General features: G+C 37.1%; 1 protein-coding gene across 3 annotated transcripts in view; it reads left to right on the top strand.

Annotated features, from left to right (window-relative positions):
• Positions 1-17078, top strand: part of Gpc6 (glypican 6) — a 1056803-nt gene that overhangs the window by 524810 nt on the left and 514915 nt on the right. For all 3 annotated transcript variants that reach the window (XM_048800750.1, XM_048800751.1, XM_048800752.1), the window contains exon 3: positions 213-604. In XM_048800750.1, coding sequence (XP_048656707.1) covers positions 213-604 — 392 coding nt within the window. The remainder of the gene's footprint in view (positions 1-212; positions 605-17078) is intronic.

Below are 17078 nucleotides of genomic sequence, written 5' to 3'. Positions count from 1 at the left end.
CTAGCATGTGTGAGACTCTGGGTTCAATCCCCAGTATTACAAAAAGAAAAAAAGTACACATTTACATACTGTTTTGATCAGTTCATTTATATCTTAATCACAGACTACATTTTTCTATGAAACTGCTCATTAAAAGTGGTTGTGTTTAATACAAGTAGATGCCTTGGGCTTTCTAGATATTATTTATGATTGTTTTCTTGTTTTATCTCCAGAATTTTTCCGAGAACTTCTAGAAAATGCAGAGAAGTCCCTCAATGACATGTTTGTCCGGACCTATGGGATGCTATACATGCAGAATTCGGAAGTGTTCCAGGACCTCTTCACAGAGCTGAAGAGATATTACACTGGGGGCAACGTGAACCTTGAGGAGATGCTGAATGACTTCTGGGCTCGGCTCCTAGAACGAATGTTCCAGCTGATAAACCCTCAGTATCACTTCAGTGAGGACTACCTGGAGTGCGTGAGCAAATACACAGACCAGCTGAAGCCATTTGGAGATGTGCCCCGGAAGCTGAAGATCCAGGTCACCCGTGCCTTCATTGCTGCTCGCACCTTTGTCCAGGGGCTGACCGTGGGCAGAGAGGTTGCAAACCGGGTTTCCAAGGTAATTGCAAATGCATAGTCTTTCTAATTGGTCTTCCTTTTTGTTGCTGTTGTTGTTGTTTTAAAACAAATGTTTGCCAATGATGATGATGGTGATGATGATGATGATGGAAGAATTCCTATTTACTGTGTCCTTGTTCTTAGAGAAATCAGTTAAGTGTCCAAGCTCAAATCTGTTTGTTTTGTTTTGTTTTCCTTGCTTGGTGTGAGAGAAGTCAAGATTTCAAGAAGTTCTCTGTGGTTTAAAAAATATTGTCAATATTTTTTTACAACTTCTACCAGAGAAGTTTCTATCAGGAATGAAGCAAAAACAATCATGTTGCAACTGTGATCACTTGACACTCCTGGTCAGCGGTTCAAGGATGATAAATACCCACAAAACGGTCCATTAAGGGACTGGAGTCCTCTAGGAATTCAGAGGAGAGTCATCATCAGGCCTGCAAGTAGATACCAATTGTTCAGAACAGTAGCACCTGGCATTTATTCTTTATCATGTGTCAAAGTGATGGAATTCCTTAGTAGTGATGGAAGAGCCTTTCTTGATACCTGTAGAACTGGATTAGGGAGGACTAATGCGTGCCACTATAGATTCTGGCAGATAATTCCTTTCATTCTTCATTATTTTGTAATCCTATGCCATGGTTTGTGTTGGACTTATGAGAAAGATAAATCACTGATCCCAATTTGGGCCTTTCCTGGAAGGTAGCGTCTCTAAAACTTTAGTGCAAGGGATCACTCTTCACTGCCATCCATGAAGCACTGAATATTTCCTCTCTAGAGGAAATATTAAGTTCTTCCTTGACATTTAACTGCTCTTATGAGATGTGCTTTCCCATTTACAAGGTCAGCCTTACGAAGAAACGAAAAGATGGTCACTATAAGCAGTAAAGAAAAAGCAATACACACAAGGAATCTGGTACCATATCGCCTAGAAAAGGTCGTATTTGTACAGACGATTGCCAAACAGTAATTTTTTTTATTTCAGGGATGTGCCAAAGAGCCACAGTGTTCTTCACAACTATTGGTGCTGTATTTCTTACAGTGCTGTATTTCTTTTTCTTTCCACATTGATCTCAACATTTACATCTTGGCATAAGGATGGTGTTTACTCTTGAAAATGTTTCTTCATAGCACAATTTGTCAAATTCATAGCATTCCATTTTTTTTTACATTATCATTTCCTAAAATGTTTAAACATATGGGAAGGTTATTTGAAAAAGTTTTTTAAAGGGATAATTGCCAGAGATTTAATGATATAAATGGCCTATCACTCTGACAGTTGATACAATGACTTTTACTAAATATCAATAATGTTTGACATACTGAAGGAACTATCCAAAAGTGGAATAAAAAGGAGTTACCCAAGTGGACTAGCAAGAGGAAATAGGACCTCCCAAGGATGGTCTGTAAAATATAAATTAGTATAAAAAATACATATTTCATATTTTTGAGCAGAAAGATTTTGTTGTAAAAGTAAGTTTTATCTAAAATGTTAAAATGAAAAATAAGTGTAGTCTCAGAGGCCTCTGATAGAAGCATTCACTCTGGAAGAACAAAACTTGCAGCCAGCATGAGAGAGACCTCACCCCTCAGAAGGTGAGAGACCCAAGGAACATGCACCGGTCCTTGCCATCCACACTTATTCTGCCTGACGTGAATAACATCTCAATGCATGTGTCACAATCTGGGTATTCCTGTGAGAGAGGGGGATATGTGTTTGCTAACCAAGTGTCTAAGGTCATAGGGAAGGTTGCAGCTGACTCTGCTGCTTATTGGAGGAGGGCTCCATAGCAGGTACCCACAGAGGGCCTCCCCTCACTCGTTCCAGACTATCCTATTCTGAGGTCTCCTCTACCAAAATCAATCATGCTCCTCTTCATGGTGAAGGCCAATATCACAGACCAATCATCAGTACAGTATGATCTTTTGTTTTTTCCCCCCAGAAGTGAGAAGTGTTATACTCAATGACAGTAGAGTCTCTCTTTCCCTGATCCTCTCATTGGCAGGGGTGTTTGTTGATCATGTGACCATGAAAAGTTAATCTTTCTGTGGGCAGATCTTGGCTTAGCTGACCTGAGTTTCATTAGCTCTAATCAACTAAAACCATGAATCTCATGATGACATCCAGGCATTGCCTTTTGGAGAAAGGTAGGTAGGTAGGTAGGTCAGTAGGTGGATAAACAGATATAGCAAGAGATTAAATGAAACTGAGGTTTTTACTAAAATAATTTATGACTCAAGGATTTTAGTGTTTCACCTATGAATTTAATTTTCTACCCAAATGATTACTCAGATGGTCTGTAGCTGACCAAACTAGAATTGGATCTACTAGTGCTATAATGCTTTCAGCACCCCAAATACTTTTGTGACAAAGATAAAATATTACAAGGACTAACCCTACCTTAAAAGAAGAAAGAAATATGTTTGAGGTTGAAGTCCATCACAAAACCGATGTCAACTGCGTCTCTATTAATTAAGTAATTTAATGATGGGAGTAGAGTTAGAGGTTTTAAGGCAAACATCCCAGTTTGAGATAAAGCAAAGGAGCTCATCTCCTACACCATGTTTTAGGGATTTTTGTTCCCTTCAGTTCGCTCTTCATTTACAGTGACTACTTAAATCTTTGAAATCATCATTAATAGCTTCTAATTAATTGTTTTGACTGGAAACTTTACCTCTTTGGCAAAACACAGTAGTTAGACACAAATGTTTTGACATAATGTTATAGGGAATTTCCTTGTAAGAAAAATGGGAGACTAATTTGTAAGCATCAATAGAATTGGTTTCAAAACTTACACTTGCCATTTTATGGATTCAAACCATGTATTTTTCTCAATTTTGAAAGGAGAGAATTCACTATGAAGTAATTGTAGTTTAAGCTCTGACTCAGAAGCGTGATGTGATTCTAGAGGATTCATTGTCTATGTGAATTACCACATTTTGGGTGTTAGATTTTTGTCAAGTGACCAAAATTCCTGACAGGAACAGCTTAGAGGAGGAGAAGTTTATTTTGGGCTCACAATTTCAGATCTTCCGTTCATGGTGGGCCAACTCCATTGCTCTAGGCCTGAGGTAAGACAGAACATGATGGCAGAAGGGCGTGGTGGAGGAAAACTGTTCAGCTCATGACAGCAGGAAGAGAGAGAGAGAGAGAGGGAGGGAGGGAGAGAGAGAGAGAGAGAGAGAGAGTGTTAGGGGAGAGAGAGAAAGAGAGAGATGCCAGAAATGAAAATATAGACCCCCAAAGCAAGGCCCTAGAGTGACCTGCTTCCTCAGCTACGTCCCATTTGCCTATAGTTAACTACCCAGTTAATTCATTCAAATTATTAATCCCTCAAATGTCTTAATTCTCTGAAATTAGTACAGCTGCCATAGTTGAATTATTTCACCTCTGAACATTCATGCATTATCTAACATAAGCTTATTAGGGGACACCTCATATCTAAACCATAATATTGAGCATGCCAAGTGTTGGCAAGGTAGAGAGTTTCAGACTATCCATATTTTGCCAGTGCATGTGTAAATTGATGTGCTTACTTCCAATAATGAGTTGAAAATTTGTTATTATTGAAGAAATATATATCCTAAATCTATGGTTCTTCCCCTGGAGGACCTGGTACTTGTGTACTAGTACATATATAGAAGAATGTCTATAGTAGCATTGTTTAAAATAGAATAAAAAGTAGAAATATCATTAATGTTCCCTGTGTGTAAGTGTTGATTATCATACCATGAAATCCTATGGAGCATAAAAAATAAATAAATTACAGACATATTTACAGATAAACTGCAGAAACCTCACTAAATAATACATGTCTGAAATCACCAAATATTATATACTTCACATAAAGTACAAAATGCAAAACTAAGCCATATGTTATTTAGGATTAAAAATATATATAGTAAAACTGATGGAAATCTGATAGAAATCTAGAGAAGAATAACATCAGGTGGTATTCTCTTCTGGAAACAAGTTTTGGAGTTACAGTCAAGGAGGGACACACAGGAGTTCAAGAGTTCCCATGGTTATTCATAGCATAATATTTTTCTTACTCCAGTTTCTGGATATATACATGAGCGAAGAGGTGTATGCATACTTGTGTGTGTAAGATTCCTTTTTAATTTTTGGTGGTCCTGGGAATTGAACCCAGGGCCTCATGCATGCTAAACAAATACTATACTACTGTACTACACTCCCAGTTCTTTAATTTTATTTTTGAGATTGAGTTACCTAGGCTGACCTTGAACTTGTGATCCTCCTGCTGGGAATAGAGCGGAAATACCCCCAAACCCAGCTTGTAATATTTTTTTTAATTAAAGAAATTAAAGCTGGGAAAGTCTTTACCATTGACCATCTATTTCTTGCCACCTGTGTATCTCTGATAGTGTTCCTGAGCTACCCTACCCTCCGTTGTTTATATGACCTACAGCTAGTTTGCTCCATATTTTGCTAAATGACACTGGGTGGACATAGAAGGCAAAGCTCTAAAATGAGCATAAAAACAAATTTTAATAATGTAGTAGTCTTCCAAGAATAAATCCATACTAATCATTGCCCCTTTATTAAAACATCATTCTCATCTTTTTATATACACCCATGGTGAGTAGAAGCATGAATGCTGGTGGCCACTCTGAAATCTTTGACATTGCAAAGACCAAAGAGAGAGCTTTGTAAAGAGACATGAACAGGTTGTCTGCTTAAGCATACATGGCTTAAACCTTATTCTCCATGGAGGCAAATGTGGAAATGACTCAAGCATCTTACTGGGCCATTATAATGCCATTTACACAAAGACATAACTTTCATATCTTTTTGCTTTAATAAAAGTGATTTCCAGGAGGAAAAGCCAAAAGTTGTGTCAAGGGCAATCACTTCAGCAAGGCAAGTCGTTTCATTGATTTATTCCAGAAGAAGACAATAGGTAGCACAGTTGGGATGCATAGAACTTAAGCTGTTGGCAGACAGGGTCTTCAGTTTATCATCTATCTATCTGTCTATCATCTATCTACAGTCTGGTTTTTATTTTTTTTTTAACCAGGGATTGAACCCAGGGGCACATGGAGCCACATCACCAGCCCCATTTTCTGTTTTTAAATTTTGAAACAGAATCTCACTAAGTTACTTAGGGTCTCACTAAGTTGCTGAGGCTGACTGTGAACTTGAGATCCTCCTGCCTCAGCTTCCCAAGCTGCTGGGATTACAGGCATATGCCACTGCACCCAGCTAGGCTATCTACAACCTTTTTTTTTTTCCTTGTGGGTCATGATTTTGAAAGAAAAATCTGACTTTTAGTTCTTAGAAAGACCAGAAAATTTTCATCAACAGACACCTGTCTGTGTTCGCTACATAGAACTGGCGTTTTGCATCAAGGGCTCTTAAGCAGTTCTTCCACCTGAGTAAACAACATGAATTAACAATGTGTCCTAGAAAGGAGTGAGCATAGCCAATTTTCAATAAATGTGGTTGATGCTCGATAAGATTGAGAGAAATTTTCCATCAATTTTGATGAAATGAAGGCTATGAATTGCCTCCATTTAAGGCTTCCTCTGATCACAATGGGAAACCATTCTGAAGAATTTACTGGATTCAATTTAAAGGAGACCTGGTATTCTATTTAGTTGTTTGCTTTGGAGCAAGAATTTAAGATATAAAGTAAGACCACCTGTTGTAGCTATTGCCTGAATTATTGGTTCTGTACCTTCTGTGGCAATGTTTTGATTGGATTTAATTTTTGTGGAGTGATCCAGAAATGAAAAGAACCAGGAGAGGCCTTAGGTGAATGAAACCTGTTTGTAGTTCTTTTGCGGTTAACGCATTCTCTTCTGTAATCTATGATTATTCATTGTAGATTACCTCAATCATATATAGTGTTAGGAAGACTGGATGAACCTTTTGAAATTATCGATAATGCTTTCATGTTTACAACTTTTAAATCAACATAAATAATTTACGCTCACTGCTTTATGATGGTATTGTAGGTGTTACATTATATTTGGAAAATACTTTGCAGTTGATTAATAAATAATTTCATGGTTAAAAATAGTAAAAAAAAATGGTAACAAGGAACCGTAGCAACAAAAATAGCTTATTAATAGAATCCATTGAAAATGTATGAATTTTACCATGGCCCTGGTAATGTGCTAAGCTCTGTAAATCCAAAGAGTACAAAGAATTCCAGGTGTCAGAAGAAGAAAAGAACATTTTCCACTCTAGAATAGTGGGATGGAGCTCAGTTGAGTCTACATTTTTTTAAGACTCCATTTTTATTAAAACCATGAAATCATTTTGAATAAAATAATTAAAATTGTTCTTACTAACTTTAAGTTTTTTTTTTTTTCAAAGTGGATAGGCTGGGCATATGAATTTGGGAAATGTTTGAGTTAGGAAAAGGGTGAAAATCAAAGACAATGAAGCCATTCATTTCCAAGGCATAGAAGCTGTGCAGCCTCTCTTCTTTTGTGGCTTATGTCTATTTCTAATAACTATGTTTGAACTATTAACTGCATGTTGAAGGGCATGTGGGTATTCTGCAGGTGACTTGAGCACCTAACATGGTGAAGGGTGCTTTTAATTTAATGTTATATTACTATTAGAATTCCATTAAAATGAGCACCTTTCCCTCCCACCAAATCCAATTTTGAAATTTTATTCATACTGAAAACAGAAATGAAGGGGCTTCTTAACTTTCCCTAAATGTGCCACAAGTAGATAAAGTTAGAGATGGGGGACCAAAGTTCTTACTATACTGTAGAGATAAAGCCAGAAGGAAGATTTGGCCCCTATTATTTGGTCCTTATATTTGAAATTTAGGAATTTGAAGGGCTTTGCATAGGGGCAAGGGCTACCTGCCAATTTTTTTTCAAAAGATAAATATGTAATCAGACTTTTACTTGAGACAGATGGTGTATGGAGATGACAAACTGGATGAGGGAGGATGAGGGCAGGTGCTGGGACCAGAAGCTGCTGTAATGGACCAGATGAGAGGTGGTGAGACCCGAGTCAGAGCAGCATGGAGCAGAGTGGAGATGGTATCTAGAGGGAAGTGGATTCTGCAGCACAGCAGCTAAGGTGCTGCCTTTTTAGGATCTGTCCCCAGCATCAAGCATACCTGGCACTTAGTTGGTTCCTAGTTAGTAGCAGTTGTCCATCTGTTGACAGATTTTGAAAACTTACTAAGATATAAATGTTGCTGAATGACAGTAACATTTAATTAAAGAAGAGAATGGGATCAGAAGAGCTCTCAGGGAGTCTATATATTTAAAAATCATTCAAAAGAGAAAGACAATACTGAAAGCCAGAAAAATATGTTTTCCTAAAAGTAAAGGGAGAGAGAATTTTAAAAAAGAAAATAGGTAGTAATGAACAGTATCAACTTGCAGATAGTGGGAAGGGCACAGAAAATGACCTTGGATTTGACCACTAGGATGTTATGAACAACAAGCATAGCTAGACTCAGTAATGTAATAGGTTGTATTAATTCCCTTGCTCCTACTAATTCTGGAACAAGGGGCACAAATCATGGTCCCTAGACTGGCATCTACCTATGCATAGTCTGTTGCCATTCACAACAAGGTAAGTAAAACAAAACAAAACAAAACTGAAAGAGTTTTTAAAATCTTGATAGCTATTTCACACTGATATCCAAGGCACTATCTGTAGATGCGTCTTTGAACATCATTGAACTCCTTGGTAAGTATCCTAGGATGAGAACTGCATATTGCTAATGCTCTGTAGGATCAGGTATCTGGTCATGACACATTTGCAAAATCTAAGCAACCAACCAAAGTCAGTACAGATAATTAGAGGCTCAAACATAGGTTTAGGTGTACTATTCTAAAATAACACAAAAAGTAGGAAACTAATGAACATGGATTGCTTGTTTCTGTTGGAGTGTTTGGGTTTTATCTACCCTGCATTCAGTTCCCCTTTACCCTTTTTTGTGCCTTTCTGCCCTAGTTTTTTCCCCTGGGATATATTCTCTGTATTTACAAACATGATGGGCTCACAGTAAATCCGTTTTGATTGGCATGTCTATGGTTTGCTGGTGCCCCATAAGTATAAGAATTCCTCTGGGGCCATGGAAAATGTTTGCTACAAACAGACAAGATGTCTTTGTTACTAATAGTGAACATCCACTGGTGAACTGTACCAATTAAGGTACATCACACATTTAAAAAAAAAGAAAGCCCAATGATAAAACTAGTGCTGTCACTCAAAGAACAGTGCTTCAGTGCTTCTAAAATGGCTTCAGAAAGAAAAATGGAACTGATGGTTTATCCCAGTGTCAACACTGCCTGTCTTCTAGGATATTTATCTCTCAATGCATTTATTCTCTTCTGGCAAAAAAAGGTTTCAAGGAAACAAAGTTTTAACAATAGTCATATTCTAAGTACTCACACATGCAAAAGCAAGTTGGGAATTCAGGCAGGATGTAACACAGTGTGTAGGATATCCTAGGCTGAACTTGAAAGTTTGGAGAATTTCTCTTTTATTGTCCCATCTTCTGAGATTCAATGTTACAAGGACATCCCTGGTGCAATATCGTGCACTGTAAAGTTTTATGATCCAAGGTACACATCAAAAGAATTTTAATAAAGCTTGACAGATATATGGCATTAATAGTGCTGACATGCTGAAGCAGGATGTAGGCAGGGAGGGTTACATGAAGTATTTTTTTTTTAATGAGGTATTAGGTCATACGGATATTTGTGAGAAAGAGGGGAGGTGTATGATTGCATTCCATAGGTTTTCTCCATTGTTATCTTTGTGATTGCAAGCAAAGGTTGCTTCTCTCCATGTCTGTGCTTTACATTTCTTCATCTTGATGAGCTGACGTTCGGCACAAACACAATGGGTCAGTACCAGATGCTCAGAAACAAGTAATCATCCCAAACAGTATTGAAGTTCTACATTTTCTTCTGCCAACTGGGATAGTCAAGAGTGAAAATGGACAGTTCAGGTTGTCAGTAATAGGATAATGGTGACCTTGACATTCAGATGTAAGTAAAACTATAGCCTAAATCGATAGATCATCCAAGTTAACCTTGGGTGGCCTTAAAGTAACTTGCATAAGCAGATATGTGAATTCATTTTTACTCTTGCAGGATGTGCTACATGTCAAAAATACTACTGTTGTGTACAATACTCAGCAGAAAGCAGAGGGTTTTACATGTGAATTTTGTCCTCTTCAGTTCATTGTATCTGACGAAGTCAGGAAGATAAACTTTTATGGATTCATTTTATGTAAAAAGTTGGCAATCAAAAACACCCATTCATTGAACATTTTAAACTTTCATAAATTTATTAATTATGGAAACATTATTCCCTATACTCTTCTCATAGTAGGTACAAATGTAAGTCTCTCCATAAAGAAATATATTCATTTATAAATAATGGATTTTAAAAGTTTCATTTCCTTTTGGCTTGCTAAAAACACATTCTCTTACCAAAAATATATCAAGACATAAGACAACATTTATTTCACTGTTTTTCGATGAAAATGGATAATATTTAGTAGGAAGTACATGATTTTATAGGGCTGTAAAAAATAGCAGAGAACTAAGCACTCTGCAGAAGTTGTCTTTCCCTCCTTCTGAGGATTTTGTTGTTCAAATTAGAGGCTGGGCCACAGAGAATTCAACTATGCTTGCAATAAAGAATTTTATTGAAAAGACGAAACTTATGATATCCTGCTGCATTTGTAGACAGAAGATAACTATATAAAATATTTATGACACTATTTCCATAAAATATCCGAACTATCTATTTTGGAATAGAGAGAAACGTACCCTGACATTTTGGCTAGAATGGCAGATAGAATCCAGATTGAAAAAAAAATTTTTTATGCATTTTTTTTTTTTTAGTTTAAAGTGTTCGCCCCCACTCCAGCAACAGCCTGATATACCAAATGTTTAATAAATTGTAAAAACCCTCTGCTCCCAGCTATCCAAGTCTTCCCCCTTGACTGATTTATAGTTCTTCACATGTGCGGTGATTAGGGACAAAGAAAACTAGGGAAATAATACAAACTTCTGAATCACCCAAACCAAACTGAATTATTTTCTTTCAAGTGACCTAGAAAATTCCAGCAAAATTGTTACTCTAGCTTAGATCACCAGGATATTTACTTTTTCTTGATTATCAGGAAAAAAATATTTTATGTATTTAATATATATTTTTCAAGCTATAAAAATCAATATATGCTAATCCATTTTTTCTTTCTTTCTTTTATGTAATTTTTTTTGGGAAATGCAGACGGCTCCAAAGAAGAGAATAAAATAATCCTAAATTCCCCCTGTAGGAATAACTAATTTCAAAAGCTTGTGTTTCTAATGCACTGCTGATATAATTTTATGCTGTAAAATTGTGTGAGATGTTTAATACTGAATTCTACTTTTTTCATTTTATCATCTTATGCATTTTTAACACATCAGAGGCATTTCTTCAAAAAATATAGTTATTAAAAAATTTATACTATGATGTGAAAAGAATTTTGTTGCCAATATTTCTAGGAAATCTCACAAATAGTAACCTCATAGACATTCTTACTAAGAGAATGTCTTAATGTTTCTGTGTGCGTGCATGCATGTTTATTGTGACTCATTCTGCACTTTGAATCCTATAATACATGGGACCTTCATGAATCCCTCATTAAGTATTTAACTATTAAAGTTTATTGATTGATTTAGGTACTCTAAACAGTTGTATGGCTTAGATGCAGGTTATTTCCTCCCCACAAGGAACAACAACAACAACAACAAAAAAAAAATAGAGACACAATGTAGAGGTAGAAATGAGACTGACCAAAGAATGTTTACTAGAAATCCTTGGATAATACTTTCCATTGGGCCCCAAATCTGGATCTAAACCAGATTACAAACCAGTGGACCTTGGTCTAAACTGACCCACAGACATACTTTATTTGGCTTGCATTCTTTAAGATTTCACATGTTATTTTAAAATTGGGAGGATCACTATAAAATGTGGATTTCTACAGTTTCTTGGAACATAAGACAGCCCTGGACCTGTGACTGCACAGTGAAAATCAGCTGGAGTTAATCAATGTTAACTTGAGCTTGTTTTAGCATCATCGTCCATGTTCCAATTTGAAGCGGGTCTGATCACTCCAGTTCTTGGCCTGATCCTGAGGTCAGTGTTGGTGGCCATCTGTTGCAATGCTTGGCTCTTTTATTCGTATATTTGTAATAGAGAAATGTTTCTCTGTATCTGTGTTTTTTTTTTAACTGAAAGTGAAAAAGTGGAAGCCAAATGAGGATATGTTTGAACAAAAAAAGAAAATGGTAGATAGCTTTTTTCTCTCTCTTTTTGGATGGGTAGCATATTCTAAGTATTCAGTATGCTAATAGCTTCGATGCTTAAAGAATATGAACTTCACCCATAGTTACTGTTTGACCTCTCAGCCTTTGAATTTGTGAAGTTTCTTGAAGCTTTCTATTAGCCACCAATAGGAGGTTAACATGATTCCTTAATAAGGGAAAGCAAACCAACAGTGAAGAAAAAGTTGTATCGTTCCCATTGTTAGAACCAGAAAGACCCCCCCCCCCCAGCCAATCCCTTAATGTACTCAGGAGTGTTCTCATAATATACACAACGAGAAGTTTACTTCTGCAGAAATGGGTACAGGCCTAACCAGAACATCATCACTGTTATGGAGTTCTCTTCCTATCTAAGCTAACAGCTATTGAGTAATTGCCTGATACTGCACTGGGTACTTTTCATGTATTGCCACTTAGTGCCTGCATTAAACCTGTGCGACAGGTGTGGTGGTTATTTCACTGGTTGGAGGAGGATCCTTGGGCTGAATGCCACAGTCCCTGCTGCCATTTCACACTGCCTCACAGAGGACTGGGGCTTTTGTCTTTGAATGTAAAGCTCGATGGTCTATGGCAGCTCCATGAAGCAGTATGGTGTGAACCGCACATACAATTCAAATTTTCTTTCAGTGAAAAGAAAAACAGGTGAAATATTTTTAGTGTTCCATTTAACCCGATATATCCAAAACATTGTCATTTAAATATGCAATCAATAAAAATCAATGCATGCATTTTAATTTCATGTAAAAATTCTACAAACTACTAATTATTAGAAAAAACTCAAAAAGCTCCTTTAAGACATCAAAGGAGACATTCAAGAATTTAGCTCTTTACACAGGTCCAGATACTCATGAAGGTGGTCCATCACTGATTAAATGACTCCAAACCACATGACTCATTTGTGTCCAGAGAGTTGAGGTTATTTCCCATTTTTTACAACGCAGGCACTTTTCAGGTAACAGCTTCTGAAGCATTAGTTCTCTTAAATTTCTTATTATATTACATACACAGTCAAATTTCAGCATGCATTTTGGACTTGCATCTCAGTTTGGACTAGCCACATTTCACATGTTCAGGAGCCACAAGTGGTTAGTGTCTAATGAACTGGACAGGACAGAAATATAGTTTTGAGGCACTCCTCTTCTATTGAAGGTAAAGAAGTTTTAGGAACTCATCCCAGAAAGTTTAAACTCCTATAATTGATTATTCATATAGTGCCTCTGGTTACAAGGAAAAGAGAGGAATAAATTGTCTTAGCATAATGCCTTCTTGTCATTGATTGGAACTTTAACATAAATAACAGACACTTTATTGAGAAATTTGTTTCTGCCAGTGCCTCAAAGGCCCTGTATTTGATGCTACTGGTGTCCCTAAGTGTGAGAAGCATCAGGAAGGTTACAAATCACCATGAATGTCTTACTCTATGATTTTCAATCTGCCCTGGAGAAGTGGAGGAGACTAATTATTATAGCAGCTGGCAAATATCTGTGGGTGGCAGCATCAGCAGTAAACAAAATAAATAAGTGCCAAATTAGTATCATGGGTGGGGAGACTCTCTGAGGTATTTCTCTCTTAAAGGTGGTTCCTAATAATCATGAAGATGGCATATTACTAGATTAAATGACTCAAAATCACAGGACTCATTTGTGTATAGAAGGACTTGAGGGTATTTCACTGTTTTATTTTTTTACTTAAAGGTTACTTTTATGGCAACATCTTCTGAAGCATTGATTCTCTTCAATTTCTCATAAGACATATTTAGCACCTAATGAAAAAAAAAACACAAGGAAATTGAGATATTAGTGTGTTACTACTTTACTACATGAAGAGGTAACTAGGGGTTTAGCAGAGTTGACATTCCATTCTCCCAAGTGCCTGTCACCATCAGGACAGAGGTTTTCACAAGAGGGACCATATCACATTTGACAATTCCTATTAATTTTTAAGTGAGCATTATGGAATTGATGGTTTCACCACCACTCAGCAAGTTGTGGCTTGTCACTGGGTTTCTCTGTGGAATCTGGAAGGTCTGACCCACCTGGCAGAAGTGTAGAGCCCGGTGGCAGTAGCTACATTCAGGATACACGCTGCTCTCCTCCAGATGTGTGGTACCTTAATGTAGAAGGCTGACTTTTAGACTTATATAATGCTATTCATTGAATTAATTTAGAATATGTAAACTGATTTATTGTGAAATTTAAACTCATTTCTCTCAAGAGAACCTGGAATATTAGGTTAGCAGTTTTTTGAATACAACTTTGACTCAGTTTCAGGGGGCAGGCAATTGAATGTCAGCATCCCATAATTTTTGCTACACGGTGTCATTTTCTCTTTCCTTTCCACTGCTGAGTCAAAACTCTATTCCAGAGGTCACAAGCATGTCAGAGTACTTCCAACAGCGAGGAAGTTCATGGATAACTTCTGTCTCTCTGCAGCCTCAAATTCTCACCTTGGTCTCATTTCGGCATCTGCAGGTTACACTTCCTTCAGGGGTACTCAGCAGCAACCCCACATACTAATCTATTGAAAATTCTGTGTAATAATTGCAAGCAACACAATCTCTTTGTAGCCTCGGTGTAGGTCATTTTCTTTCTGTGTTGCTTCCCATTTATATTTTTCCCTTTCCCAACTGTTCTGCTGAAATCTCAATTCTGTTCACCCTAACTGTGGGCTGTCCCCACCTCAACACTCCAACTTTAAGCTCTGTGCCTTCTTTTAGAGATCCTAAGAATATCTCTATCAAATACCATTTTGATTAAATCACTGTCCTGTTTATCAATCCTGGCAATATACTCCAATAATCTGAAATATTTACTAAGTGCTTGGCTGTTTGCTAGGTCTAGATTGGAAATGGCAGATCTGGATTTTCACAAGTGATTGACAAGTTTGAGATCAGCGGCCTGGCCTTGGCATTTCCATCTCTTACTCACCTTGATTAGTCCCAACTAATATGAGCAACACAGTGACTTTGTAGCCTCAGATTATACTCAGCCTCTCTTCAGTATTTGCTGCCTTCTGGACTTCACGTGTTCTTATATGGCATGCCTCCTGAACCTGAACGTTGTGAATTAGTAGTGGAGGAAGCAACATGTTTCCATCCTTAACATTCCTCAGAACAGGGGCCGATGCAATCTGATATGATGCAGGTAGTATTACTGTTGTTGCATTACTTTCTGCTCCCTTTCAGCTTTATCTTGTTTGGGGATGGTTGGTATCAGCCAAATGTGTGACATCATCTCCTACTTTATTGTAAATAGTGCCCTGAACATCTGATGGCTTTTGAAAAGTCTGTAATGCAGGCCCTATAGAAGCTACCTCTTCATAAGAGACAAAATTAAATACTTAGTGCGTGTAGATACCCAATAGAGCAGAATCTCCTTTTAGGTCTATTGGAATATTCAGGTGCAAAGATATTGCATCCGGATGAAATATGTATGAGTGATAATAGGCTGGGAAGTCACATATTCTTCTCAGTTCTCATCTACATGTTGTTGCACAAGATCCAGCAACAAGAAATGAATCTTCATTTGTACTCTAGGTTTTCAAGATAGCAACATCTATATCATCTATCTGCATGTGGATACACATATCCATAGTGTTTCCATAGTTACTGCAGCAACTATTTCTTTCCCTGCATTTTCCCTTCATGCCTTAGAATTCAGCTCATCTATCCAGACACTGATTGACTATCTGATTATAATTTAGATCAGAGAAGTGTAGACTAGCGGTTTCATAGCCTTTATGCATTAACATTGTAGATTTCCCTAAGTGTGATTAAATAGAAGAGAAACATGTTCCAGAATACTGAAATCTTAGGATCATTTTTACTGTGGATTTTAAGAATTATTGAAAGAGAACGGAAAGAAAGAAGGGGGAAAGCAACTAATCTCTTTTGTAAAATGCTCACATTGCACATTTACGATTAAGCTGTTCTGATTTCTGTAATTAAAATAATTTCCTCTGAGAGGCCTTAATCGTTCATGCCCATGAGTGAAAAAAAGGCTGTTGTCATGAATGAACGATTGAAAGAAAGGTCTTATTCAGATGCTTTGGTTCCTGTGAGAAATCTTTGAAATAAATCAGGCATGAAAAAAACAATCTGCAGAGTAGACCAAGGTTGCTTTTAGCAATCTATAGGATGCACCAGCTCATGCATTTATCCATCTCTCCACTCAGCACCAACTTTTTCGCAGATGCAATGGGTACGATTATTAATAAGACCTAACCTTGCCCTAAAATTTCCATTCTAAAGTGCAGGTAGTTAGAGAAATAGGACTAAGATAGATATTCGTGGATCATCAGAATTTAGGTGGCCTTTGTTACAAGCTTAATTCATGGGGCCCTTTTGCCTTAGAGCATCTCAACTTATTTTGTCTGTCCTAGATTTCATATCAATAGGAACATAAATTGTAATGGAAATATAAAAGGTCAGTGTTTATTAGAAAATATGACTGTCTACACAATTAGTCAATATGTATTCATTAGTCACACAGAATATGCTACTATTGCTGTGCACATTTTTATGCAGTGTTATTATTCATGCATATAATATGAATATAGATTATGCCATGAACATAATATGCATAGTTATAAGGGAAAACATAAAAAGAGGTACAGCTTAATGTAATCCAGAGCTACTAGACCAGGAAGAGATGTTACCTGAGACTGAATTCCTTTTTTGATCCCATTTATGTAAATAACTTTGATTCTTTCCTTCTTGATGAAGTGTGGGAGGGATTAGACTAGATGGAATTCTTTCTTGGGTGTGAAATTCCCAACATGGAGATTACTGGGGTGATAAGAACTGAGGTGTGTATTCAGGGCTGCACATCTGGGCATTTAGATACAATTGGTTAGGAAAGGGCTGGCCAAGTTATCTGATAATAAATTAGAGAGTGGTAGTAGACCTTACTGCCTTCTATGGGTCTTTGAATGTGGCTTTGGAATCTATCTAACTACTACTTCTGGCTGTCATTGTTGTACCTGAACCCAGTTCTAATTTTGTGGTGGTGCCATTTACTTTCACAATAACAAGGTATTCTTTTGTTCAGAAATCATTTCAAATTGCAGAGACTCTACAGAGCAGCAGGATATATCTGTAAGTGTGATTGGTTTCCATGGGACTCCTAGAATTCAACCTG

Source organism: Marmota marmota, unplaced genomic scaffold (assembly GCF_001458135.2).
Source record: "Marmota marmota marmota unplaced genomic scaffold, marMar, whole genome shotgun sequence".
Taxonomy (NCBI): domain Eukaryota; kingdom Metazoa; phylum Chordata; class Mammalia; order Rodentia; family Sciuridae; genus Marmota; species Marmota marmota.
This window is presented reverse-complemented; position numbering and strand designations above follow the sequence as displayed.